At 42.5% G+C, this 27,497-nt stretch overlaps 1 protein-coding gene across 1 annotated transcript; it reads right to left on the reverse strand.

Annotated features, from left to right (window-relative positions):
* Window positions 1-1,439: 1,439 nt before the first annotated feature.
* Window positions 1,440-26,672, reverse strand: LOC134205670 (arf-GAP with coiled-coil, ANK repeat and PH domain-containing protein 1-like). The gene is made up of 4 exons (XM_062681166.1): window positions 26,133-26,672; window positions 14,113-15,144; window positions 13,744-13,965; window positions 1,440-4,704 (listed from the first exon to the last, which is right to left on the reverse strand). Exons 1-4 carry the CDS (start codon window positions 26,219-26,221, stop codon window positions 3,297-3,299), a joined length of 2,751 nt encoding a protein of 916 aa, XP_062537150.1. The 5' UTR covers window positions 26,222-26,672; the 3' UTR covers window positions 1,440-3,296.
* Window positions 26,673-27,497: the final 825 nt, after the last annotated feature.

A 27,497-nucleotide genomic window follows, 5' to 3' on the forward strand; every position in this document is an offset into this window, starting at 1 on the left:
GCCTGTAGGGTACCTGGACACCCCCACGGTATAACGTTCCCTAACCACGTTATTGCGGAGCTCTAGCGTGGCGGACCTATTTTCTCGCGCGACTCGTGGGATCAAAATGTCGACCAAACCAAATAAAAACAAATCTGAGTGCAGAAGGAGAAGCGTCTAACGAAAGGGTGGACAGACGACAGACGAAGTGGCCTTAACAGGTCGCCCCACCGATCGCCAGGGGAATGCGATACAGAGGAGCGTGGCCGGTCGGAGGAGCCACCCATCGAGATCAAGAAGGACGGAGCTACCCTGACCAGCATCATCACGGAAGTGATGAGCAGTCACAAGGAGAGCGGAGCCCAGAAAATGGAGGTGATTACATACGTAATGTGGAGGTGATTACATACGTGCGGTAAGACGCGCGGCTACAAAGCAAGACCATGCTGAGGGTGGCTGGGTTCGATTCCCGGTGCCGGTCTAGGCTATTTTCGGATTGGAAATTGTCTCGACTTCCCTGGGCATAAAAGTATCATGGTGCTAGCCTCATGATATACGAATGCAAAAATGGTAACCTGGCTTAGAAACCTCGCAGTTAATAAATGTGGAAGTGCTTAATGAACACTAAGCTGCGAGGCGGCTCTGTCCCAGTGTGGGGATGTGATGCCAATAAGAAGAAGACATACGTAATGTACGTAATTATGCCCTTTCTGGACAACGGCGGGAAGTACAGCAAGGACCTTAAGAAGTCCGTGCTGACCCTCTGCAACCTGGTTGTAGAGGCAAAGCGGGAGTGGAAGTGAGCCAAGCGGTGGAGGCCAGGAAGGAAGCCGATTCGAAGATTCGAGTCCTTACTGAAGAAAAGCAGCTGGCAGAAAGCCAGACTGGAGAACTCCGCATACAAACCGATTTGACGCTGATAGGAGATAAGACATCTCACTGTCCCTTTTTGAAACCATTTGCCTGTCAGAAAAGGCCAATTTTTATTGGGCGATTTGACAGACGCCGGCAAGCGCAGCGTTGCTTTATTTTGCAGTCGGGTGCTTTGTTATTAATTTCGCGGTGTTGCTAGTAGTCGGGGATTTTTCAGCTTCAATTTCGAAAGATGCAAGTGAACACGAACAAACTTTTGTATTACGAGTTAAAACGCGAAACGGCATGAGAAAAATATGTTGCAATCATATACAGAATTGCAATTTGGAAATACAGATCAACAGCTCAACATTCTATAATTATTGGTTGAAATGTGTGCGCCTTGATAATTTTCAGTTAGTAAAACAAGATGGTCACACTAGAAGTGTCCGTCGTGTGAATCGTGGAAAAGTTGTGCGAGGGCATTCAGTTCTGAGATGTCTTATCTCATCTCAGATTTGACGGCTTTGGGCTTAATCAGTCGTGAAGCTATGTAGTCATAAATAGGGTGAAGGTCGTTTTTCGGTGCAATTGATTGATACTATCAATGGATAACCAATAAGTTTATTAGCACAAAGCTTTTTGTATATAGTTTATAAGAGAAAAGTGTCACTTTCTCTTTCTGTTTTTCTCTTATCGCCAATGATAAGGTATATAAATATGATGAGTGTATATAAATCTACCGTTAATAGTTAACTAGTCCCTAAAGATAATGCAACTGATGATCCACGTTTTCTTGCGTGAGATTGTTTCATTTATTTGGCTAACGATAGGTACAGTGTTATCGTTACATTTGTTAAATTTTGCAGTTATTTAGTCAACGAGCTAATCAATATTTGCGGGAGATTCGCGCTGCTAAATTTATATTAACAAGCTATAAATACTCTAAGAAAAATGCCTTATAAATAATGCTTTTACAGAAAATTGTTGAACAAAATATTGGATCATGGATCATTGGCTACTTCTTTTTAATTTATGAATCAACTTTGCAACTTTTTGAACAATACAAGCTTGTAATGATTATAGGTATTTTTGACGAACATCTGATTCCACTGTGGTTCCTGCATCAGGTTTTCTCTTTTTCTAAACATGCGTTTCGAAAGTTAATTCTGCTCTGGAATCAAACTGCCTGCTTCTGATATTAAACTAGTCTGATTCGGATCACTTAACAAATGCCTATCGCTAAATATTCAATATTAGTTTTCAAATCTGATTTTATCCGGCGTTTCACTTATAACATGGAATGATTTTTCAAATGACCGGCAACAGATGGGGCGGTGGAATTAGGTCTCTCATATAATGCACAATATTCAAGTTATGCATACCGTTAATGAGGAGAATTTATTGTTCTTCTAAGTTGCATATTTCTATTGATATTTTGTTTTAGTAAAATTGAAAACAAAAAACCTTAGTGGAGTTGTAGTAGTTTAATAAATTGTTTGGTTTCTTTACGGGAGTGTAAGGCATTGTTGAAATTATTATAAGTTGAAGATTTGTCCCTTACGCCAGTAAAAACAAAAACGATTATTTTTTTTCGGGCTCGTGCAAAAGCTTAACACTCGAGGACGCGCGCTGTTGTATTTTGTAGAGTATCAACGAAACAAGCTGCGTATGGCTAGATGCGCTGATAATGTGCAGAATAAATATTCTTATTCGATATAGGGGGAATGACGGCTTTGGGAGGTTTTGTTCTATTATTGTCAGGGGGGTTTTTTATGACTGATTATGCTCAAATTTGGCCAAAACATTCTTTGCATATCAAAGAATATTGTGGCCGAATTTCATAAAACCGTCTTTCTCCCTACTATATAAAAACAAATTTCAAGGGTTTTTAGTAGCATGAGAGCATTTACTAATCAAATAGGCAAAATGGAAGCAACCCGCGAAGTAAAAACACATTTTAAAAACAAATCGGATTTGTTCAAGTTTGAAAATTTATGTGATCTATAAACAATAGGTAGTGATTAAATTCTTCGTTCTTTCCCTGATCAATACAGTTTAGAGTCAATGCACAAGTAGGTACACTTAATGAAAAAGATTTAATTTTCAAAGCCGCGTCCACGCATGTGGCGGTAAAAAAGTATGAAGCACTATGACTTATGGAAGTCGCTTTTCTCTTAGACAAACCCAATGTTCATAATATAAAAAAGACTGAACAATATTTAGTGTGTGGGAATGTTTCAATATATCACGTGTTGTACATTCAATGTTTTGAAATATATTTAAAATACGATCATATCATCGGCCTAAACACTATTTGACCCCACTGTTCGTTGTCTGTATGCGTAACATGATTCGTAATTTGTTACAGAAACGTGTTTTACACTACTGATATAACATACTATAAGTACAAATCCTCCAACTGTTGTTCTAAAACGGCTTTGCCTCTTACCTAGAAAACCAACCTATTTTGCGTCCTTTTGCTCGTCCAAATCGGTCACAGGACCCACAACTTCCGATGCAACAATTGTGGAAGCACTTGAAAAAGAGGACGACGCCATTGAGCTCAGGCAAAGCTCCCCGGGTGACGCCCCGCCAGGGTTTCGATTCTTCTGTAACCGATAGGGCTGGTTGCTGGTTAAGTGGGAGAAATCATTCATCACGTCGGTGTAGGTCGAATCTCCGCCCAGGTAGGTACCACCATCCTCCCCAGGTCCGATTTCATCGTTTAGCTGAGCAAGCCTCAAAAGCGTCACTATGTCGGCATCAGTTCGCTCTACCGCTATGTCGATCGGTAGTTTCTGATTCGTAGCTTTAATATCATACTTCGCTTTGTGTTTGAGGAGTAGGTATGCCTGAGCTGTAGAACCATTTTCAGCCGCAAGATGAAGAGCGGTGTACCCGTTCCTATCCGTGGTGTTGATGTTGCATCCGTTGATGAGGAGAAATTCGCAGGACATAACTGAACCGGAAAGTATGGCGGCATGCAACGCGGTTCGATCGAGTTCTCCCGGGTTGGTCCAGTTCTTGTCTGCCCCGAGGGCCATCGCTTGACACATCACTGGCAAATTATGACCACTCGCTGCTTTGTACAGAAGGAAGTTGGGATTAAGCTTTTCGAAGTCCTCGCACTCCATGATTCCGTTATCTTCTTCTCCACTAGTAGATTCTTGGTCAGAGTTGAGAAGTAGCAGATGTTCATCGGTTAGATTATGATCGTTTTCAATGATGCTATCCCCAATTAATAGAATGTCGTTGAATTTCTTTGGAATGTTTAGGTTCACATCTTTTTCGTCGGCATCCGGGTCAGTATCTGTATTTCCACCACTGGATGTTCCTTCAGCTACTTCTTCTTTATTCTTCTTCCTGAGAAGCTTTCTATAACTTCTGCGCCTAAGCTTTTTAATACTCCATTTCTCTGGATATTTTGAACTGTCATTGTCCAGGCTCTTGAACGACAGGGTAGATGAAGACGTACTAGTTGGAGTAGGATCAAGACCCAATCCTCCCGTACTATCCAGCGGAAGCACAAACTTCCGATCAATGTATTTGGCTTTGATCCAAGCTTCGCGAACCGATATTTCACAGTTGTCCGTGGCGCGATCAAATCTGTTAACTTTGGCCGTATTAGCTTCGTAGATCCGATTGATTACGTCGTTACCAAGCTCTATCATGACGCGGAGGATTTCCGGTTCCCATACGTCCAGCGTAAGAGAACGGACCTTGCTGTAATGGACGCCCAAGCTTCGATGCACTCCGGAGCAGGCAATACACAGGGTGATACCGAGGTTGATCGAAGCCCACTTGGGATCCATGTTGCCACAGTCACAACAGCGTGAATTTCCGGGAATGCGTAATATTTGGGTCCAATTGCTGAAAAAATAGAAGGTTGGAATATCATGAATACTAGTTAACCTTCCGCAACTCGCTTCAACTTTCATAACACGAGAACTCGCGTGTTGTAAAAAGTACAACAGGGATGTGGGATTTAGAAAGTTACCGTCTTATACAAAGTTGTTCGAGGATTGGAAATCAATATGTTGAGAAGCTAATTAGTTTAGAATTCATCCGAAAGGTGTATATGAGAGATCAGTTTGGTTCCATATTTCGGGATCGATTGTACGACACTTCGCGGTAAAACACTCCGCGGCCAACCATTCCGCGGTGTACCAGTTCGCGGTCCACCACCTCGCGCTCAGTATCATATCGCGGTATAACACTTCGCGGTTTATACCATCTGGCGGTATACCATTCCGCGGTTAGTACAATTCCGCGGTGAAACCCTTCGCGGTCAATACCAATTTGCAGGCTCAACTTTACTAATGTTACAAGTAGTTCAATAATGTGTTCTTTAGCTTTGCAAAGCCTTGAAATTCACCTAATTATTATGTATAGCGAACAATCATTGAGCTCACACCAGACTCATATAAATTCAAATCCCAACAAAAAAATGTTTTAAGCAAAACATATTTTCAAATACGACTACCGCCACCGTACCGGGGGTGACAATGGGTCTGGGGGTGAGAATGGGTCATCGCTTTCACCGGCAGTCAGGAGGTCGAAGAGCAAAATCCATCCAGCATTCAATCCAATCTACAGGCATTCTAAGAGGTTGAAACAGTGACCCATTCTCACCCCCTTTGACCCATTGTCACCCCCGATGACGGTATGCAAAGAATGCGAAACAACACACTTTGCCTTCTACCGGATGCAAATATTTAAAGAAGGCAAAACATCACAATTTGCCTTATACCGGGCAAATGCGAACATTTGAAGAAGACAGAACATGATATTTAGCCTAATACCGGCTAACATTTAAGGAAGATACATTTTGCCTTATGCATAATTTTCAGTCATTCCATCTTCTGAGTTCTACCTGAATACCATAGCCTTTGAGGTATTAAGACAGCGACCTTTACCATATGATATAGTGTATCTTGATGACAAAGTTCACACATCTAATATTGACAATAATGTATATGTCTTTTGGAGATAACATAAAATAATGCGTAAAAGAAAAGAGAAAAATACTTGAAAGGGAAACGCAATGAAAGAAACGGCCATATAAAGAAGAGAAAATTAATAGTTGGTAGAAAAGATTGGCAAACTCTTAAAAATACAAAAAAAGTTAAAAAGATAAGCTAAGCTTGAATACCGCGAAACGGAGCACCGCGAAATTGCAAACCGCGAAATAATATATACCGCGAAACGGAATACCGCCAAATTGTATAAACCGCGAAACAGATTACCGCCAAATGATATAGACCGCGAAATGGTACACCGCGAAATGGTTTACCGCGGAATGTTTTACCGCGAAATGTCGGACAACCTTCGGGATCTATTGGTTTTGGAAAGTTGCTATCTTCTATAAAGTTGTTCGAGCATTGGAAACCAATATGTTGAGAAATTGTTAAGTTCAGAATTAAGTCATAAGGCGACGCTAGTGCATATAAGAGATCAGTTTAGTTCGATATTTCGGGATCTGTGAAACTTAGAAAATTGCCTTCTTCAACAAAATTGTTCGAGGACTGGAAACCAATATGTTGAAAAACAGAATAATTTAAAATTCATCCGCAAGGAGGTGCTACTGCATATGAGATATCAGTTCTTCGATATCTTGGGATCTGGGGGATTTAGAAAATTGCCGTTTTCTACAAAGTTGTTCGGGGATTGAAAACCAATATGTTGAAATATTGTGAAGTTTAAAATTCATCCGTAGAGTAGTGATAGCACATGTGAGACCACCAGTTTGATTATACAACCCCGGATCTGTGATATTAGTCTTTTTCACAGCTGCTCGAGGATGAAAACCATTATTCTGTTTAATTTGGATTACATCCGCTGGGTGGTGATATATGGATCAACCAGTTTTGTTAGATGTCGAAGGATATTTAAAAGTGCCTTCATTTACAGTTATTTGGGATTTGAAAACCAATGTGTTCAGAAAAGTGTGTCATATAACTACCGTTTCTGCCTCCTACACATGATGCCTTGGGTTTGATCTCAGGCCCATTTAATTCGCCTACTTTGTATCTTTTTGTATACTTCTCATGTTACAGCAATCGCTAGAACACGAAATAGATTTCCGTAGCGTTTCCATTTCAATCCCGTACCTTTAACTTGACTAGTCTAACAGTAACTGTTAGTATTGGAAATGCAGGAAAAACTTATTTCTTACATCCAATTAGAATTCCGTTTTTTCCTATCACATCCCAACAAAGTTTTTTTTAGCTGAAATAGCTTCTTCTTGGCCAAATAAGACCAATACCTCTCGAATTGATAATGTGGTTATTATCATCAATGACTACTATTTAGGTATTATTATGATAGAATTCATTTTTCATTTGTTTGCGTAGTGCACATATTTTTGGGTTATTATTATACCTTTGGCGAAGGTGGAAAACTCCATACAATATTTGATGGTGAAGAGCATTGACTAACTTCCTGGTCATTATTGTTAGGAGGCAACCCCTATAGCAAGCCGTCCCCATCTACATCACCAATAGTGTAGGTGCTATTATCATTCTCACCAGTTGACAGTTCATTTTATGTTATGTTCTTTTGTATTAATTATAACAGATAACCTTGTAATTACAAGATCGCGTGTTTTAGTTTCTTCCGTAATTTCGTGTTTTATTCCGGTTTATTCCGAGGCCATCCGAAAACCATTTCAGGTTATGGGCCCAGAACGTTTTCGGTATATCGGTCGAAGTGGTTCGCGTGATGGAGGAGAAGCCGGAACGTATGTTTTTGCCTCTGTTTGATGGCACAAATTTTTCCGCCTGGAAGTTCAGGATGATTATTCTTCTGGAAGAACACGAGCTCGTCGAGTGTGTTCGGACGAATGCCATTGAGATGGATGAACTGACGGATGCACCAGGGATACAGCCGAAATCAAGAAGAGGAAAGAAGTGGAACGGCAGAAACGGTCTAAGCTCGACAGAAAATGTAAGTCCCTATTAGTGTCTCGTATTCACGACTCGCAGCTTGAATACATTCAAGATAAACAGTCCCCGAAGGATGTCTGGGATGCCCTGCAGAGAGTTTTCGAACGTCGGAGTATAGCGAGTCGAATGCACCTCAAGCGGAGGATGCTATCTCTCCGTTTCGACGGCGGAAGTTTGCAACAACATTTCCTGCATAAACAACATAAACTTGTCCGCGAGTATCGCTCAACTGGTGCAGATCTGGAAAAAGTTGATGTTATCTGCCATCTACTGTTGACACTAGGGCCATCGTATTCTGCTGTAATAACGGCACTCGAAACGATGCCAGAAGAACAACTTTCCATTGAATTTGTGAAGTGTCGACTACTGGACGAGGAGACGAAACGGAAAGGAGTAGATTCATTTTCCCTCACCAACGAACAGACTGCTTTTGCCGGATCGAAGCAGCAGTATCCGAAGAAAACATTTAAATGTTTCGCCTGCAAGAAGGATGGGCATAAGATATCAGATTGCCCGGTCCGGAAAGAGAAAAGGAAGACAGAGGAAAGAAAGTCTAAGGCGCACCTTGCCAGTAAAGGTGACGTGTGTTTCGTAGGTGTGAGCAAAGGAAAAGAAGAAACAGTGAAGTCGGATCGAATACAGTGGTATATTGATTCTGGCTGCTCAGATCACCTAGTTAACGACAAAACACTTTTCGAGGAGTTAAAACCTTTGCGAAAACCAGTGGAAATGGCGATTGCGAAAGGCGGCGAGACAATCGTGGCCAGGTATTCCGGCACGGTAAAGGTGATTTCCAGGATCGGCAATGATCATATTGAGTGCACAATCAGAAACGTTTTATTTGTACCTGAACTACGATGCAACCTATTCTCTGTTCTGAGAGTAGATGAAGCAGGTATGCGTGTTGTGTATGTTGGAGGAAAGGTAAAAATCAATCGTGGATCGGAAGTTGTGGCATGCGGTTTTCGCACTGGAAAATTATACCAACTCGATTTTTGGCGTCGCGAGTGAGTCGATGCTAACGTGCGGTCGTGTTCCGATGCAAATGGAGCTATGGCATCGTCGTTACGGACACCTTAATGCCAAGAGCCTAGGAGAAATTTTTCGATGTGAAATGGTTACGGGAGTGAAACTGCCCCTTCATGCGAAAGACAAAAACGTTGTTGTGTGTGAGCCATGCTTGTTGGGGAAACAGACTCGGAATCCGTTTTCCATACGTGAAGCAAAAAGGTCGTCGCGAGTGCTCGAAGTAATCCACTCGGATGTCTGTGGACCAGTGACACCGGTCGGACTAGATGGTGTAAAATATTTTGTGACATTTATCGATGATTGGTCACATTTCGCGATGGTGTTCCTCAATGTAAATAAATACTAAGGTATGGAAATCCATATATTGTGTGCGTGTCTTTTGTGTATGGCGAAAAAGCTTTCACTACTACATTCGAACGAGCTCCCATAAGAAGCCGTGCAAATATGTACGTCACCATTTGCTGTTTACGTTTTTCATAATCCACTAATACACTTGCATTTGGTCTTCTTCCTCACCTTCTATTTATTCTCATTGGGTGTTCCTAATCAAATCGAAAAATGAAGTACTGGAACAGTTTCGAAATTATGAATCTTTCGTGACCGCGAAATTTGGACAGAAAATAAGTCGCTTTCGATGCGACAACGGTGGCGAATATCGCAATAGTGAGTTCGAAAGATTCTGTAAGGGGCGTGGTATACAAGTTGAGTGGACGGTTCCATATACGCCCGAGCAAAACGGGATAAGTGAGCGGATGAACCGTACTCTTGTAGAAAGAGCCCGTTATATGCTGGAGGATAGTAATATTGACAAACGGTTTTGGGGTCAAGCAGTTCAAACTGCGGCATATCTAGTGAACCGCAGTCCATCGAATGCGATCCAGTCTGGAGTGACGCCGTATGAAATATGGGAGGGCAGTAAGCCGAACATTTGCAAACTGCGCACTTTTGGATGTAATGCTTTCGTGCATGTTCCAAAGGAGCATCGAAAGAAAATGGATGCGAAGGCGTGGAAGGGAATTTTCGTAGGTTACGCTCCCAATGGCTATCGTGTGTGGGATGAAAAATCGCAGAAGATTGTGCATGTGCGTGACGTTGTGTTTGACGAGTCTCGTGTCCCGACACTGAAGAATCAGCAGATAAGCAATTCGGATATGTTTCTGTATCCGACTTCGAAGAATGAGTTAGCTGTTATTGACGATTCTCCTGATAGTGATGAGCAAGTTTCTTCCGAAGAATCTGAAGAAGAGTTTGGAAGTTTTATGCAATATAGCGAAATTGAGCCGCATGACGACCTCGGTTCTCCGGGCGAGGATTCTGGTGATGAGCCACAAGTTGAGCAGCAATCACAGCAGCGTTCGCAGCGTGTACGAAGTGCCCCTGAGTGGCACAAGGACTATGAGGTTGAATATGCAGCATATGCTCTAAATGCAACAGGGTACGTTGATAACGTACCGAATTCCTTGGCAGAGGCTCGAAAGCGAAAAGATTGGTTAAAATGGAAGGAAGCAGTAGAGGACGAGATGGTTTCGTTAAAAAAAAAATAAAACTTGGTCTTTGACGGAGTTGCCTGAAGGTCGTACCGCCATCACAAGCAAATGGGTGTTCCGGATCAAACGTGGGATAAATGGACAGCTGGATCGGTATAAGGCTCGTTTAGTTGCGCGCGGTTTTAGTCAACGAAGAGGTTTCGACTACAGTGAAACTTATTCACCGGTCGCGAAACTAGACACACTTCGCACCGTCTTGGCGGTTGCAAGTCATGAAGAGATGATCATCCATCAAATGGACGTGAAGACCGCCTTCTTGAATGGAGGGCTTTCAGAAGAAATCTTCATGGTTCAGCCAGAAGGTTTTGAAGCTGGGGAAAATCTTGTGTGCCGTCTGGAGAAATGCTTGTATGGGCTGAAGCAGGCATCGCGAGCTTGGAACGAGCGGTTCCATTCGTTTGTGGAAAAACGGCTGAAGTTCACGAGGAGCATGAATGATCAGTGCCTGTACACGTGGAAGACCAATAAAGGGACAGTGATTATGGTTATTTATGTGGACGATATCATCATCGCTGGTACTTCGTTGAAGCTTGTCGAGACGGTGAAGCATTGTTTGGCTAGTGAGTTCGAGATGACTGATGCTGGAGAAGTGAAATGCTTCCTTGGCATGCGCGTTGACCGTGATCAGCATAAGGGAGTGATGTGTATCAGCCAAAAGCAATATCTCGAAGGTTTACTGCGGCGTTTCGACATGGAAGACTGCAAGCCCATTTCAACTCCCATGGAAAATCGATTGAAGCTATCGCGTGGAGAAGAGATCAATCGGACGAACCAACCCTATAGAGAGTTGATAGGGTGTTTAACCTACGCTGCATTGACAACTCGTCCTGATTTGGCAGCATCTGTTAACTATCTCAGCCAATATCAGAGCTGTCTCACGGACTACCACTGGGCCTATTTAAAACGAATTCTGCGCTACATTAAGGGAATGTTAGACATCGGTCTTGTGTTTCGGCGGAGTTCCGATGCGGTAACAATGGAGGTGTTTTCAGATGCAGACTGGGGAAATAACGTTATGGACAGGCGCTCTGTAAGTGGCGGCGTGTTCAAAATTTTTGGATGTACTGTGGCGTGGATTGCACGAAAGCAACAAACCGTATCGCTCTCATCAACTGAGGCGGAATTAACTGCGCTGTGCGTGGCTGTTTGTCACGAGCAGTGGCTTATGCGAATAATGCAAGATCTGGGATACGATCCTGAGAAGCCTGTAGTATTTCACGAAGACAATCAATCGACAATGCGGATTGTCGAAGATTCGAAAGATTATGGGAGATTGAAGCATGTAGACATCAAGTTCCATTATGTGCGGGATCTAGTACGACTGAAGAAAATTTACCTGAAGTATGTTCCCTCTGACCGACAGCAAGCCGACATGATGACCAAGAGTCTACCTGTGGCGGGGTTTCGGAAGCACTGTGCTAGCATTGGGCTGGCTAACTGCAGCGGTTGAGCAGGGGTGTTAGGAGGCAACCCCTATAGCAAGCCGTCCCCATCTACATCACCAATAGTGTAGGTGCTATTATCATTCTCACCAGTTGACAGTTCATTTTATGTTATGTTCTTTTGTATTAATTATAACAGATAACCTTGTAATAACAAGATCGCGTGTTTTAGTTTCTTCCGTAATTTCGTGTTTTATTCCGGTTTATTCCGAGGCCATCCGAAAACCATTTCAATTATCAGAAATGGTTTAGAAGAAAATCGTTGATCTAGGACGAACTGTACAAAACGACCATTCACAGACGTTCCAGATTTTCGGAAAGGCCGTCTGGTAGCCATCGCGGCCGTTGCAGAGTAAGAAATGTGAATTAACACTAAGACCACCATCAAAAATGTCTTAGAAAAAATTGCGCTACTCTAGGACGAACCATCCAAAATGACCATTTTCCAAATTATTCGGAAGGCGGCCACGTGCAGTCATAGCTGATTAAGACTTTGGAAGATCTTCGAGATCACCGTCAGTAAAGGTTTAGAAAAAATGCGCTGCTCTAGAAAAAACTTTCCAAAATCATCAGAGCAGAGTAATGACTGAGAATTTCATCCAAAATCACCGTCAGAAATGGTTTAGAAAAATTGTGCTGCTCTAGGACGAACTTTTCAAAATTACCATTTTTACTGACGTTCCGGATTATCCGGAAGGCGGTCTGGTGGCCACCTACGGCCATAGGTGAGTGAGAACTGCGAATTAACTCAAAGGTTATTGTCAGAAATGGTTGATGCGCTGCTCTAGGACAAACTTTCCAAAATGACATTTTTTACGGACGTTCCGGATTATAAGGAAGGCCGTCCGATGGCCACCTACGGTTATAGCAGAATAAGAACTGTGGAATTTCTCTAAAATCACCATCAGAAATGGTTTAGAAAAAATTGCGCTGCTCTAGGACAAACTTTACAAAATGATTATTTTTACGGACGTTCAGGGTTTTCCGGAAGGCCGCCTGGTGGCCACCTGCGGTCATAGCAGTGTGAGAAATGTATTTTAGCTTATACATGCCCATCATAAATGGTTTAGAAAAAATTGCGCTGCTCGCGAACGAACTTTTCAGAATGAACATTTTTACGGACGTTCCGGATTATAAGGAGGCCCGTCTGGTGGCCACCTACGGTTTAGCAGAGTAAGAACTGTGGAATATCCCCAAAATTACCATCAGGAATGGTTTAGAAAAAAAAATGCGCTGCTCTAGGACAAACTTCAAAAAATGACCATTTTAACGGACGTTCCGGATTTTCCGGAAGGCCGCCTGGTGGCCATCTGTGGTCATAGCAGTGTGAGAAATGTGTTTTAGCTCAAACATCTCCATCAGGAAAGGTTTAGAGAAAATTGCGCTGCTCGCGGACGAACTATTCAGAATGAACATTTTTACGGACGTTCCGGATTATAAGGAGGCCCGTCTAGTGGCCACCTACGGTTTAGCAGAGTAAGAACTGTGGAATATCTCCAAAATTACCATCAAGAAGGCCGCCTGGTGGTTACCTACGGTCATATATGAGTGAGGTATAGGTTGAGTGAGAACTGCGATTTAATTCCAAGGTTATTATCAAAAATGATATAGAAAAAATCGCGTTACTTTAGGATGAATTGTTAATGAAATAAATAAATAATTCATTACTGGTCACTTTTCCCAGTGCACCTGAGCCTTTTACTTAGCTATATTTACCCGAGCCTTCTATCGAATCACTTTCTTTTGAATTGATGAAGAACTAATTTTTTGAGGAATACATGGTGGTTTGACTAAAAAGTTATCTCATTTTTACTGAACGTGTTGTACTTTTTACAACGGTGCGAGTCCCGGAAGGTTAATAAGTAATTGGCGTAAATGAAAAGGGCGAGAGGTGTTGTGTAGGGTGCATTTCATGTATCACATCTAGCGATGGCCGATGATACTTACATTTTCTTGACAGTTTTTCTGGGATCGCCGGTCTTCCCACTCGAACCAACGGCACCACCCAGACTACCGGGGGCACTTTCGTTCGTTGGTGATTGACTGGCAATACCACGCATATCGCTGCTATACGGACTGTGATACTGAATAGCCGAATCGATTCCCTTTTGCAGCGCCTTGAACCATGCATTCAACATTATCTCCGAATCCGCCTGCAGGATGTGAGATCTAAAAAGCAGGTGGGCAATATAAGCAACTATACTGCCGTGAATCGCATATTTGTCCCATATGAATAGGAAACCCTGCAAAGATGGGACAAATATGCGATTCACGGCAGTATACTTTCGTAGCGTATTCACATCAAGTACTACTTACTTGGTTGGTGAAATCACCTCGAAGCAGAATCGGCGATCTGAGTCGGAAAGCAAACGCACCGTACACAGCCGCAGATCTTCTTCCATCACTGTGGGAAGCTCTTCACCCATGCGTTTCCGGTAGAACAGCTGATTGTCGCGCATGCAAAACCAACGTCTGTTCCACGTTTTAAAAGCGTTGGACGTGCGTTTGAATAGATAGCCTTCCATGTGGTTCAGAGGTCGATTAGTGTACGGCTGGGAAGCTCGTTGGTCCCCGCCTTCACCGGCTGATGAGGAGCTGTTCGAAATGATCGACGGTGTCCCACCGGTGGAGGAAAGAGATCGCTCCCCATCCTCCAACAGCTCATTGACGCAAGTATGGCGGTTCTGCATTTGCTTGTCGAGTACGTTATAGTCTGCACGCATGTTACTTATTTCTTCGTCGAGATTTTTAAAGATCGATCCGTAATCTTCGCAAAGGTCTGATCCCTGGTGGAAATAAGTACTACATGCTTGGATGTAGCTTAGGATCGTTGCGAGAATTTCGTGACGCTTACGATTCTGCAGCATTGTAATATAATTCACATAGTCTAAGGCTGCATGATTGTAGCAGGACTTTGTAGCAGAGAGCAGGTTTTCCGCTTCGACGATGTCTACGGGGCGATTTTTGTTGACCTGTGCGTTCTTATAAACAGCCGCATCCAGGTTTTCCGACACCTTGGTGAATATTTGCTTATAGTCTTTGACCTCTTTGACATCTTTCTTCAAAAAGCTGGTCAAATTCTTCAATACGGTCCGGCTGGCTTGATCTAGCAAAGTGGTATGGAATTTGTTCATCTCCTGGAGGCAGTGGATCAGTGTGGTCAGGGCACTAGTGGAAGATTTGTCCTCTTGGAAGTGTTTCTGGAGGTCCCATAGTGACGTGGCGAAAGCGCTCTGATTTCTGATGTACTCTTTGCCAGTGTCGACAGCAAGGCTGCACATTTTTATCACTTTTTCTAGCTTCTGCTCTAGGTGATCAATTTCGTTTTCTTCCTGTTCAAGGCGTAGTCTGTAATCGAAGAGAAAGTATATGTTAGATAAATATTTAATTTTTGGGTATTCAGTAATACCGTGATGAATAATTAATCAAATACATAATTAATTGTATTTAAATTGATCTAATCATTCGTTATCGCAAACTGTAATATTACTTTTTAAATATATCGACCTATACTATGTATTATTATCGATTCAAAAGGTAGAGTCAGTTTGCGCTGATCAAGTAATTGATGGCCTCCTAAACTCCACAGAGACTGCGGATTGAAAAGTTGATAAGAACCCTCAAAGGTAACACATATGAGACGACCTTATGTTTCGAACGATGAAAAAATACCAAATTGTAATGTAAAAGAAAAAGAAGAAGAAAATGACTAACACAAACACTATAAATATAGGGAAGTTGAAAAGATCTCCTTGATTTAAACCTTTCCGTTTCCGTTGTACCAGTGCATCTTATCGCGTAGAGTTACGGAAGCTCAATTCGGTACTCGATTAAAAAGGCACTTCAATTTTCCATTGGCAGTCAAATAGTGGACATGGCGACCATCTGGGCTTATTCCACGAATTGTATGAATGTCGATTCAATCTAAATCTTCGGATGTCACTCTACTCATTGAATAAGCAAAATCCCATGGTATTGGCCAGGGCACGAGAAACCTTCGAAAATCGGGCTGGAGCAAACAAACTTTGAATAAAAATTGATCGAGGAGTGCAATATCCTGAAGTCATGCGTATCTATGATGACGAAAAAGTTTCCAAAACGTTCACCAACGTGCAAATGCAGAAGGACGTACTACAACTCAGAGCAACTATCAAATCCCACACCACGAACGCATCACAGCCGAAGGAAATCAATAAGATATATTAAGCCCTACTTAAGGTTTCACCAAAATCCCCATTGATGTCGCTCGATAGCCCTTCAAAAATCCTTAAACCAGAAGAAATGACAGTCCGAACCCAATCCTACATATAGCTACCCCAAAGTCCCTTACTCTATCTTCACCGGTTAAGGCCGTATAATTACCAACCATTCACGACAAAGCGGACTTAGAGCAAAACAAACTATCCAGAGGAAATGCGCGCCGCGGTACAATGAAAGCTAGTACAAACAAGTAGCAGCGTGAGAAGTATCTCAAGTTAACCTTCCCAGAAGAACGTGGAACACCGCCGGACACAACCCGAAACAAGTCCATCACTCTCTCCAGCAGCCATCAAATATCTTCTCTCTGCAAGCCAATCAGAGCTTTCATACCGACTCCGCCATCCAAGAACTAACCGTAATGAAGACAACAAGAAAAACAGCGACTCAGCCAGTCGGGAAACAATCGTAAGGTCGAGTCAAATCCAGAGCATAAATCGTTTTCTGTCGTCCGGACATTCTTGCCTTTAGCAGGTGCCCAATCGCCACTAGCTACTAGTGTGGCTCTGCCTCGTTCGGCGCAAGTCCTAAGCTCTTCAATACTCAGGTCATATTCCAATAACGCCGAACCCGGTTACTTTCAAAACTTCGCATCCCGCACGTATGAGCAGAATTTTTTGCACTGAGTGTAGGACAACACTGCTGGTGCACAGTGAGCAAGGTGATTCGATTAGGTGGAGGACGATTTGCGGACTGCGTGGTTGGCGACGTGCAGCCATGGGCCAATCTGAATGAAGAAGAGTCTTATGTACTGCACAGGCCACTCAGGCCTTAATCTGCGGGAGTCTTTCCAAGCGCCGGCGAAAAGAGAACCCACATAGCTAAAAGCCACATTCCAGAGCCTTCATTGAACAAAAACCGCACCTTAGGAAAGATCCATTAATTACGCAACCCAAAAATTTTGCATTGTGTACCCCGCTCTCCCCCCTGCCGTGACCCGATCGAGATTTCTAGTCTCGACCGTTCACCGCAACAATACTCAGCAAACTGATTCGCAATTCGGTTTGACACGGGCGAGCATTCCGTAATGTTTTCGTGGTGGATTGAATCAATATATCTTACAATCTAAGGTAGCTCACCCCCATGTCACACTTTATGGTATGAAGCATCTGGAAGTTCTATATGGATCATATGAATCGTCAAACTTTAACCGAACTTTCTCTAAACGATAAGTTAATGATGGATGTTTAGAAAAAGCTTCCTAGATAACTGACTTGAACACTTCGTGGTAGTAGTATGGTACTTAAAATCCCATATATTTTTTTCTTTTTTTTTCTTCCTAAGCAATGGAGGGGGAATCTGCTCAACAGACATCCTGGGTTGTCCAGGAAGTGCGGGGTTAGAAACCACTTCCAACAGCAAACGAGGGAGGCAGGACTACATCCCCGACCCGCTAAACCGTTTCCATTGCCGCCAAGCTCATAATCCCTTCGGTACAACCAGAAAGTAATGCTTCAAAGGGGGGCCAGTGCACAACGCACCCTCGAGGTTAGCTGCGTGTCCTTGCAGCACCGAACATCGTGACTCGCCTTTTTAGAAGAACACCATGGTATCGTGCCAGCGCATTGCCGGCTTTCCAGGTGGTCTTACCACGCCCTATGTCCTCGGAAGGTGGGAAGGGTCGACTTCGCGCCTGCTTCCTTCTGCACGACTGGTAACAAGAATGATGATGCCGCGTGCACCCCAAATTAAAATCCCACATTAAACCACCTATTAGTGGTACTGCCTTTCTCGCATTTAGCCAAGACGCCAACCTTTCCGGTTTGGCTCACCATTTTGTTTATAACTTTTAAACGCAATGACCAATTGTTATAAAATTCAATAGCGACTTTACCACCTTTCAAATGCAACTTGTTGCGAGAAAATCGGTTAAAAAAAAGATATTTTAGTTACTAGATAAAGATTGTCGCTGTCGTCGCTGTCCGGAACATCTTTTGCTGGCGAGGATAGGGGAGCTAAATGTCAAAGAAGGAAAATCCATACGATTTGACAGTTATGTACCACACATGTTTCGGACAGCAGAACAAAGGGAACCGCAGCGACAATCTTTATCTAGTAACTAAAATATCTTTTCTTAAAAATTACTAAATAAAAAGTTGGTGAGTCGATTGGTATATAACACGATGGGTTTACGATCCTTCTATAAAAAGTTCGCCTTCGGAGTGAAATTTCGACAAAATGCAAGGTCTTGTATTGGTTGAATAAAACAAAACCATTATTTCCATTGGTTGTTATTGTTTCGCGAAACGTTTATCATGGAGGAACGATTGTTCGGTTTCGATAATTCTTGTGAACTCACCGGTGAAAATTTTACTTTACTGCGAGATGGTCAATCCTTAAAACTGCTTCATGATGGATTTATTTATCACAGGGACAAAACGGTAAACTAATTAATTCATCATCAAACTATGAAATAAAATTCTATTATTTTATGCTTTGAAATAGAGCGCGGAAACATGGTACTGGCAATGCTCTTTGCGGAGGGAACAAGATGCATCCGATAAATATCCAGGAAGAGCAAACACTGCAATATATCGCGGAGTGCAAACGCTTTTAGGTTGTATGGAGCACAATCATATGCCGATTTTTTTAGCAGTGGAAAGTGTAAAGCACAGATTCACACTTAAGCAAGCTGGCGATGGAACTGAAAGACCAGAAAACAATAATCCGGGTGACAGTTACGATGACGCGGTTATACACCATGCGCATACGATTTAAAGTTACACTTACATTCAACTAAGGTGTCTTAAATGGAAGAGATTCGATGTACCATAAGAGCCAAACCACCATAATAACAGCAACAAATTTTGAAATAAAATATAGTTTTTTTATACTGATTCTTTTTTTTTGGCAAACGGGTCATTCTATGTTTCTGGAGAATGGGGAATAGTGCATTCTGGGGAACTAGTTCTGTGCATTGATCTACAACCGTAGAAATCTACACGGGAGTAATCACTATATTTATTTATTTATTTATTTATTTATTGTGTGATTTCATCAACAGACTACAATTAGCCCTAATGATGTATGTAAATACTAATTAATACTAAAAAACGCACATAGTCAAAAAAATATAACATAGTAGCATTGTCAAGATAAAAAAATTAAAACAAATAAAATGCAGCCTCCCCGAAAGGGGAGCCTCAGCATCGAATTGTTCCGTAGCGGTCTTGGTTGAACGTTCATGTTCACTTGTTGTAAAATTCTTTCGCAATCTATTCTTCCTTGAAGTACATCAGCTACACATAGGGCTCTGCCCACATCCCGGCGGATACGCAGTGGCTCTAAGGCAATCAAGCGACAGCGCTCTTCGTAACTAGGAAGATGCAGCGGGTCTCTCCAGTTTAGTCTTCGAAGCGAAAACCGCAGGAAACGCCGTTGAATAGATTCAATACGTTCTACGCCGTTGTTGTAATACGGGCTCCATACTGACGAACAATACTCTAGTGTAGAGCGCACCAAAGAACAGTACAGCGATTTCAGACAATAGACGTTCGTAAAATTTTTCACCGTTTTCATGACAAAGCCCAGGGTTCTAGACGCTTTGTCGACAACGTATGAAAGGTGGTGTGAAAATGTCAGTTTTGAGTCTAAAACCACACCCAAATCCTTCACGTGATTCACTCGTTCGAGTGTAGTTCCCAGCAAATGGTAATTGAAGATAATCGGCTCTTTTTTGCGTGAAAATGTGATAACGGAACATTTTGTCGGATTAACAACCATCCGGTTCGTAGTGCACCAATCAGCGAAAGCATTGATTTGACCTTGGAGAGTATGGCAATCAGTAACCGAGCAGATACGTAGGAATATCTTGAGATCATCGGCAAATGATAATCGTGGACCCTTAACAGCGTGATGGACATCATTGAAGTACATGATAAAAATCAGCGGTCCTAAATGGCTGCCTTGTGGTATACCCGACGTTGCACGAAAGTACGTTGATCGGTTGTCGCCTAATGCGACCGTTAGTTGGCGGTCAGTAAGATACGAGCGAAACCATTTCAAAAGATCCCCACCGATACCTAATCGGTCCAGTTTTGCGATCGCGATGTCATGATTCAGCTTATCGAACGCAGCAGAAAGGTCTGTGTAGATCACATCCGTTTGGGCCCGAGTGTTCATACTTTCCGTGATGTACGAGGTTAGACACAGTAAATTCGTAGTTGTGGAGCGCCCAGTTACAAAGCCATGCTGGTCTGTGTTGATGTGTTGCTTGCAGTGTGCACTGACGTAATCAATGATAACAAGTTCAAATAGCTTCGATACGGCGCATAACGATGTAATTCCCTGAAGTTATTAACATCGCGCTTGTTACCCTTTTATATACAGGAACATTTCGGCTATTTTCCAACAGGAAGGGAATACTCCGCTGGAGATTGAAAGCTGGAAAATCTTTTGAACTGGAGCCAGTAGCCATTCGATACTTCTTTTAATAAAACAGGATGGCACCCCATCAGGACCGGGCTTATATGAACCCTTGAGTTGAGATGCGGCTTTAGTAATAAGTTAAGCACTCACGTCAATGCTAACCAGCTGTTGGTTAGCCAAGCGGACGTTCTCGGCTGCGGAGTTGATGGAGTCGGCGGACAGTAGCTCTTCTTCGAACACACTGGAAAATTTAGCCGAAAAAAGGTTGCAAATGTCCTGTTGCGTGTCAGCAGTTTCGTCATTGAGAAACATGGATGAAGGCAATCCGCTTTCCTTGCGCTGTTCATTTATGTAATTCCAGAAAGATTTCGGGTGAGTTTTTAGGCGTTGTTGGATCCTTCTTTGATAGCGTCGGAAAAGGAACCGACTTAAGCGCTTGTACTGATAATTTATGCTGACATAGTATCGTTTCAAAGAAAGTGAGCGGAATTTAGTAAACCTTTTAGAGCAGCCTTTTTATTCCTTCTTAACGAGCGAAGTTCGTTAGTCATCCACGGAGTGCGACTGTCAGACTGGACAATTCTTTTCGGGACATGCCTATCGATGATGTATGCCAAGACATGAGAGAAAGTTTGTGCAGCTGTGTTGACATCGATCGGATCCAAAATTCGATCCCAATCCAGCTCTGAAAGAACTTCGTCAACACTGCGATAGTCGGCCCTTCGAAAATCGTAGGTCACTGCAGCCACAGTGCTAGAAAAATCACGGCCAGCGGTTTCCTCGACGGTAATTACGAGAGCTGGGTGATGAGCGACAAATTAAACCAAAGGGACCGGTGCCTTGGAGATAACTGGAGCGGTTTCACGAGCGCTAGTAAAACAGAGATCAAGCGAACGACCGTTCTCGTTTACAATTCCATTGATTTGAGATAAGGCAGCCATACTATAATTGTCCAAAAGCTTCGTGGCACCAACGTGAAAAGATGATCTTTCAAGGTCGAAGCCGTAAAAACCGCTGTGAATTCGTTTCCATGCGATTCCCGCGAAGTTGAAGTCACCAAGTATCATCAATTCGTCGCACGGAGCGGCATCGTTCGACACAAATGAGAGAGACTGACAGTGTGTGTCGATAAACTCCAAATCACGCGTCCGGTCTGGAGGAATGTAAAGTGCGCAGATAAACAATCGACGATCGACGAGTTGAATAGCGACCCAGACTTGCTCCACGGCCTTCCAGGTATTGTCCTCAATAGCAGTCACTTTTAGTCTGGAGCTTACAGCGATAAGAACGCCTCCTCCTGTGGATTTCCTACTGTTGTTCAAATTGCGGTCGCAGCGAAATATTTGGTAACCATGCCCAAAAACATAACTTGAGATGGTTCCAGAATCCAGCCAGGTCTCAGTCAGAACGATTATATCGTAACAAAGATCGATAACGACTAAGTGATAGTCGTTCAGAAACCCGTTCATTCCGCCAACGTTCTGATAGTATATTGTGATGACGGATGATGCTGGCGGGACACAGATGCACTGGAAAGCGAAGCACTATCAGATGCTGGCAGATTTACTTGCCGACAGATGGAGATCGGAAGCTCCCGTTTCCAGTCTCAAACACAGGACCGGGACGGCTGTTGGTCCCTGGGAGAAATGGCTCGACTGTGTTGAGTGGATAGAGAGCTTCCTCAATACAGGCAGCAGTTGTGCGTCCCAGTGGGTGGCTGAATCGATGAGCAACAGGCGCTTGACATGGTTCTGAGTGGAGTTCATTGATAGAAACAGGACACGACGGATGTATACTTTGCTGCGGTGTTAGTTGAGGGTTCGATGTGCTGAAAGCCGAGACACTTTTAGACGATGAAATAGACCTTTGTTGATTGTACTTGCCGGTAACAGGAATTCGGAAGACCCCTTCTCCGACCTCATTCGCAGGACCAGGACGACTGTTTGGCGCTGGCGGGAAGGGCTCGACTGCGATGATTGGTTCGGGGCCTTCCTTGAGGCAAGCGGAAGTGTTGCGTCCCGGGAGACGGCTGGAGACATTATGGTATGGGAGGCTTATGGAACTAGCGTTATTGTTTGGTCGCAGTTGTGAACAAGTGGTCGAGCTGAAAACCGAAATACTTTCAGGCGAGGCAATGTTGGTTCGTTGATCATACTTGCCGATTATTGAATCTCGGAAGACCCCGTCTCCAAACTCAGTCGCAGGGCCAGGACGGCTGTTGATCGTTGGCAGGAATGTCGCGACTACAACGAGCGGATAGAGGTCTTCCTCAGGGCTGACGGCTGTATGGCGTCCTGGCGGTTGCTTATGGCGTACATCGTGTTGTAGTATCTTGATGACTGTAGAAGGAGTTCGGAAGATCCCGTCTCCCATCTCAAGCGTAGGGCCGGGACGACTGCTGGCCGCTGGCGGGAAAGGCGCGACTACGATGAGAGGGATAGGGACTTCCTTAAGGGCAGAGGCAAGTGTGCGTCCCGGAGCAGAGCTGACGTCATATGATCTATCTATAGATCATTGCCGCTGCAACCCCTCCGATGATAACGAGAGGACCAAGATCGCTTTAGGAATGCGCAGAATATCTACAAAACCCGAGGTTTGTCAAATATTTCCAATTTTATAAAACTTGTCCGCAAAGCCGCGTCGAATGTGACCCCGCGATCGAGCAAAAAAGCTGGACTAAAATCACTTCGTTGGTGGACAGAAGACACACGGCCAGAAGAAAAGCTATTAACCCTTTCTTTCCTGTGATTGCTCAAATTCTCAACATTCAATGTGGACAAACTAACCGAAATACAAAACGCATTAGCTGGGAAGAGTTTCTGGGCAGTATGAACTAAGTGAGGGAAGCCCATATGGCATAAAGCCGTTTGGCATCATGCCATTTGGCATAACGACTCAAATGTCTATGCCATTTAACATAAAGACCATTTGGCATAACGACCATTTGGCATAATGATACCATTTGTTGGGTACCTCAAGGCCATTTGGCATAATGACCATTTGGCTTTAACGTTGAATAGATGTATCAAATGCAATGGGTCGTAATCAAATAATATTATGATATCCATTCATGTATTTACCTGGAATAAGGCAAAAAAGTAGATGACTCCTTCTTTGAAAGTATGCATTTGCCCGGAAAAAGGCAAAAGAGTAAATGACTCATTTTTTGAAAGTACGCATTTTCCCGGAAAAAGGCAAAAGAGTAGATGACCTCTCCTTTAAAAGTATGCATTTGCCCGGAATAAGGCAAACGAGTAGATGACTCCTTCTTTAAAGTACGCATTTTCCCGGGATGAAGCAAAAGAGTAAATGACTCATTTTTTAAAATGATGCATTTACCCGGGATAATGCAGATAGCTCCTTCTTTAAAAGTACGCATTTTCCCGAAAAAAAGCAAAAGAGTAGATGACGCCTTCTTTAAATGGATGCATTTGCCCGGAAAAAGGCAAATGAGTAGATGACTCCTTCTTTAAAAGTATGCAGCATTTGCCCGAAAAAAGACAAATTTGTAGATGACCCCTTCAAAAGAACGGCTTTTTCCGAAAAAAGGCAGAAGACTAGATGATCCATTATTCAAAAGATCGCAAAAGTCGAAGCGTATATGATTTTTTTTCTGGATGAACGTGATGTTTTTTTATATCATGTTTTTATTTTCTTCTTTAACTCACATCACCCACTGCGCCGCGAAGATGAAATTTACTACAGCAAAATGTACACATTCACCCAGCTAATTGAAAAAAATCACCACGCGTTTAAATGGGCCACTCACAGTCATACGGTAAGGCGCGAACTGAGCAGCCTGTCAGAGCGACTTGTGAGTGGCTGAAATCGAAATTGAACTGTCGGTGTTGGAAATGATTTTTCGGCTGCACCCAGTCGCACTCACCACGGCGGCGATGAAGGCGACTGCAGATTATACTGAGATCCATGTTTTTCACTGCATTGACTGTGAAATATTTCTACCCTGCTACGCATACGATGGGAATAATACAAATGAACAGATGATTCTATCTATCTTTTAAAGCACACGATTTCTACTTATAACGAGAAAGCATTCATGCATTTGGTTGGAAGAATTCTAATGAGTAGATCATTCCTCCATTCAAATTACCCATTTGAAAAAAAACTTTGAAAAATCACATTTCTCAGGAATAAGGCAAATTAGCACATTATTTCTTCATTTAAACCATTTAAATTAAAATTTACCTGGAATTAGCTTCTGCCCAGAGTTTTTATGATTCTTTTAATTTTTATTCCAAATGGTCGTTATGGCAAATGGCCCTGAAATCATTATGACTATTTTTCTTTATTATGCCAAACGGTCGTTATGCCAAATGATTTTTATCCCAAATGGCCTCTGGCCATTCAACTCGTTATGCCATTTGGGGTAGCCCCATAAAGTCACAATGTCTCAAGAACAACCATCTTCATCTTCCACGTTCCGAACGACCTGGAAGGTCTCTCAATAAGTCAACACTTTTTTCTCTCGCTGAGCTGCAATTTGCTCTTAGGCAGCAGGAGTAGCAAATCAGCTGGGTCCGATGGAACCAGATATGAAGCTAACCCCCATTCGACGGTCTCACCTCCGAAAATCTACAACCAATGACTGGATCATCTGCACAAACTCGATCCCGTCTGCATGGCACAGCCATGCGTTATAAAACGCACCACTCCTACATTGAGGCAAATCGGCAATTCGACAGTATGACCCATGAGCCCGATGGAATTTAACTCGAACTCGTGAACCAGATTTGAGAATTTGACTTTTCCTAATACTGCTGATGATGATGATGATTGGATTAATACATCAGCAAAGAAAGAATTTTTTTTGATTACTCAATTCGGTGTTCAACTGTAAAATGTAAGCTCAATATTTGCATGTATACAGTAATCAGTTATATGTTCATCCTTTCATTACTGCAATGAAGCTTGATTTATTATGCAATATATAAGGATTCAAATTGAGCATGAAAACTCCGTCATACAACTTCTTTCAATAAAAAAATTGAACATCGACGTTGAACTCACTTTACCTAATACCTAATCTGAATAAAATTAATTAGGCAGCTGCTAGTTGCAAAAAAACTTATATTTTTGAGTATTGTAAGTTCTCTTGGTGGGTCTCCAGTAGCTTTGCCGTAGGATTGCCAATCCGGAGAAAACCAAGTTCTAGTTGGAATGTAGAGCCATTGAAGAAAGAAAGAAAGTTCTCTTGGTTGGAAGATTGGAACTTTTCTAATGATTCGGCCCTTCGTGGTTTGGCTTTCTGGGTTTAGGCATACTATAGTATACTTTATACCTCCAATACTTTAATAAGAATTAAGCATATCTTGGGAGTATTAAACGCTTCCAACCATATTTAAAGTTTATTTCGCCAAGCAGTTAAAACATGTCAAAATATCTATATAAGCGGGAAGCGATTCGAATAAATCGGATCTGAATCAGACTTGTTCGGAAGTTTTGATCATCAAGAATGAGATAAGATGACTGATTTGTTTGAATATTATATAAGCCTATTGGTTTATTCCGTTTATTCTCTCGAAGACACAATAGGTACAATGAGTCTACAGAGAAAAGATGTCATCGAAATTATTACACTTCGGCCCATAGTCTACACTTTCTTACTTGGCATAGCATAAATCATGCATTTTTAAACAAAGGCAAATTTCGTAAACGGAAGATACCTATTGTCCTGCAGTTCAATAACTCACCTGAACTTTGGAGAATCCTTCAGGCATTCGCTGAAATCAATTTTACACGTCATGTTGGTATTGTGGGAGGTTTCCCTGTGCGAAATCATTGCATATTATTTTACAAGTTCCATACAGGCATAGTTTTCCTTCCACAAATTCGTCGCTAACAAAACAGGAAACCTACAGGTGAACTGAAAATACCGTATGTGAAGTCTTGTTTTGTAGTCGCTACCAGCAGCAGCTTGCTAATGATAATTATTGCCAGTGATTGCGATGACGAACGCAAATGGGCACGGCTCAGTCACGAACAGCGAGAAGTGAAGCCCTTCTTCCAATTGCTGGAGATTGTCGATCGTTTCCGGCTACTATCGATGATGTGACACTACTTCAAATCCACTACAGCAGCTACACTTTGGACAATGAATCGATCGAGAAATATATATGCAAAAAAACAACAGGGAAAAATGCATAAAACTTTCACTGCTGATGCACCACAAGACAACTTCGAAACAAAAATGCCCTGCAAGTTCACACTCTACGCGATGTATGTATCGTAATTTACTAGCGTAGCGAGCTGTCAAAAAGGTATGTTTTATGAATGAGTCATGCCCGTATCAGACCCGAAGCTGGAATGAACACATTCATTCCAGCTTCGGGTGTTTGTTCCGAATGAATTTGGATGACATTAAAATCCTTATCGGCCAAACTTGTATATCTCGGGTACTTTTTCAAAACGGCGTATGTTGCAAATTGAAAACAAACCCGTTTTGACCAGCATACACGGTTAGATGACTTTACCCATTAATGGGTACTACACTGAGGAAAATGGACGTATGATTTTCAATCAAACGCCTTATGAAAATTTGCCACAAGGAATCGGTATGAATTTCAATATGTTGCCTTATGAATTATGATTTTCATCGAAAAAAAAAGCAAAGTGCGGCAGACTGGGTTCGAACCATAGACGTCGGGGTCGGGAGGCCGGTATGTAGACCACACGCTCATCGACGCTTGAATACTCAGGAAGGTAACTGCGTATAAGAAACACTGTTGGTGGAATAATCAGTCGAAGATTCATAAGCGCCAATTATGAATTTCGATAGTCCAGTTCGCTGAGTGTATGTTATTGTTGATATTATTCCCACCGTGAAAAATTCACCCATTTTCTTGAAAAAGTGCCACTACCCATTTTAATGGGTAGTGGCACTTTTTAAAGAAAATGGGTGAATTTTTCACTGTGGGAATAATATCAACAATAACATAGTACCCATTAATGGGTAAAGTCATCTAACCGTGTATGGCATCAAATTCATCTATAAAAATGCTAAACGTAAAAAAAAAAAATGTTATGTAGGGGGAATGACGGCTTTGGCAGGGGGGTTT

Source organism: Armigeres subalbatus, chromosome 1, assembly GCF_024139115.2.
Source record: "Armigeres subalbatus isolate Guangzhou_Male chromosome 1, GZ_Asu_2, whole genome shotgun sequence".
Lineage (NCBI taxonomy): Eukaryota > Metazoa > Arthropoda > Insecta > Diptera > Culicidae > Armigeres > Armigeres subalbatus.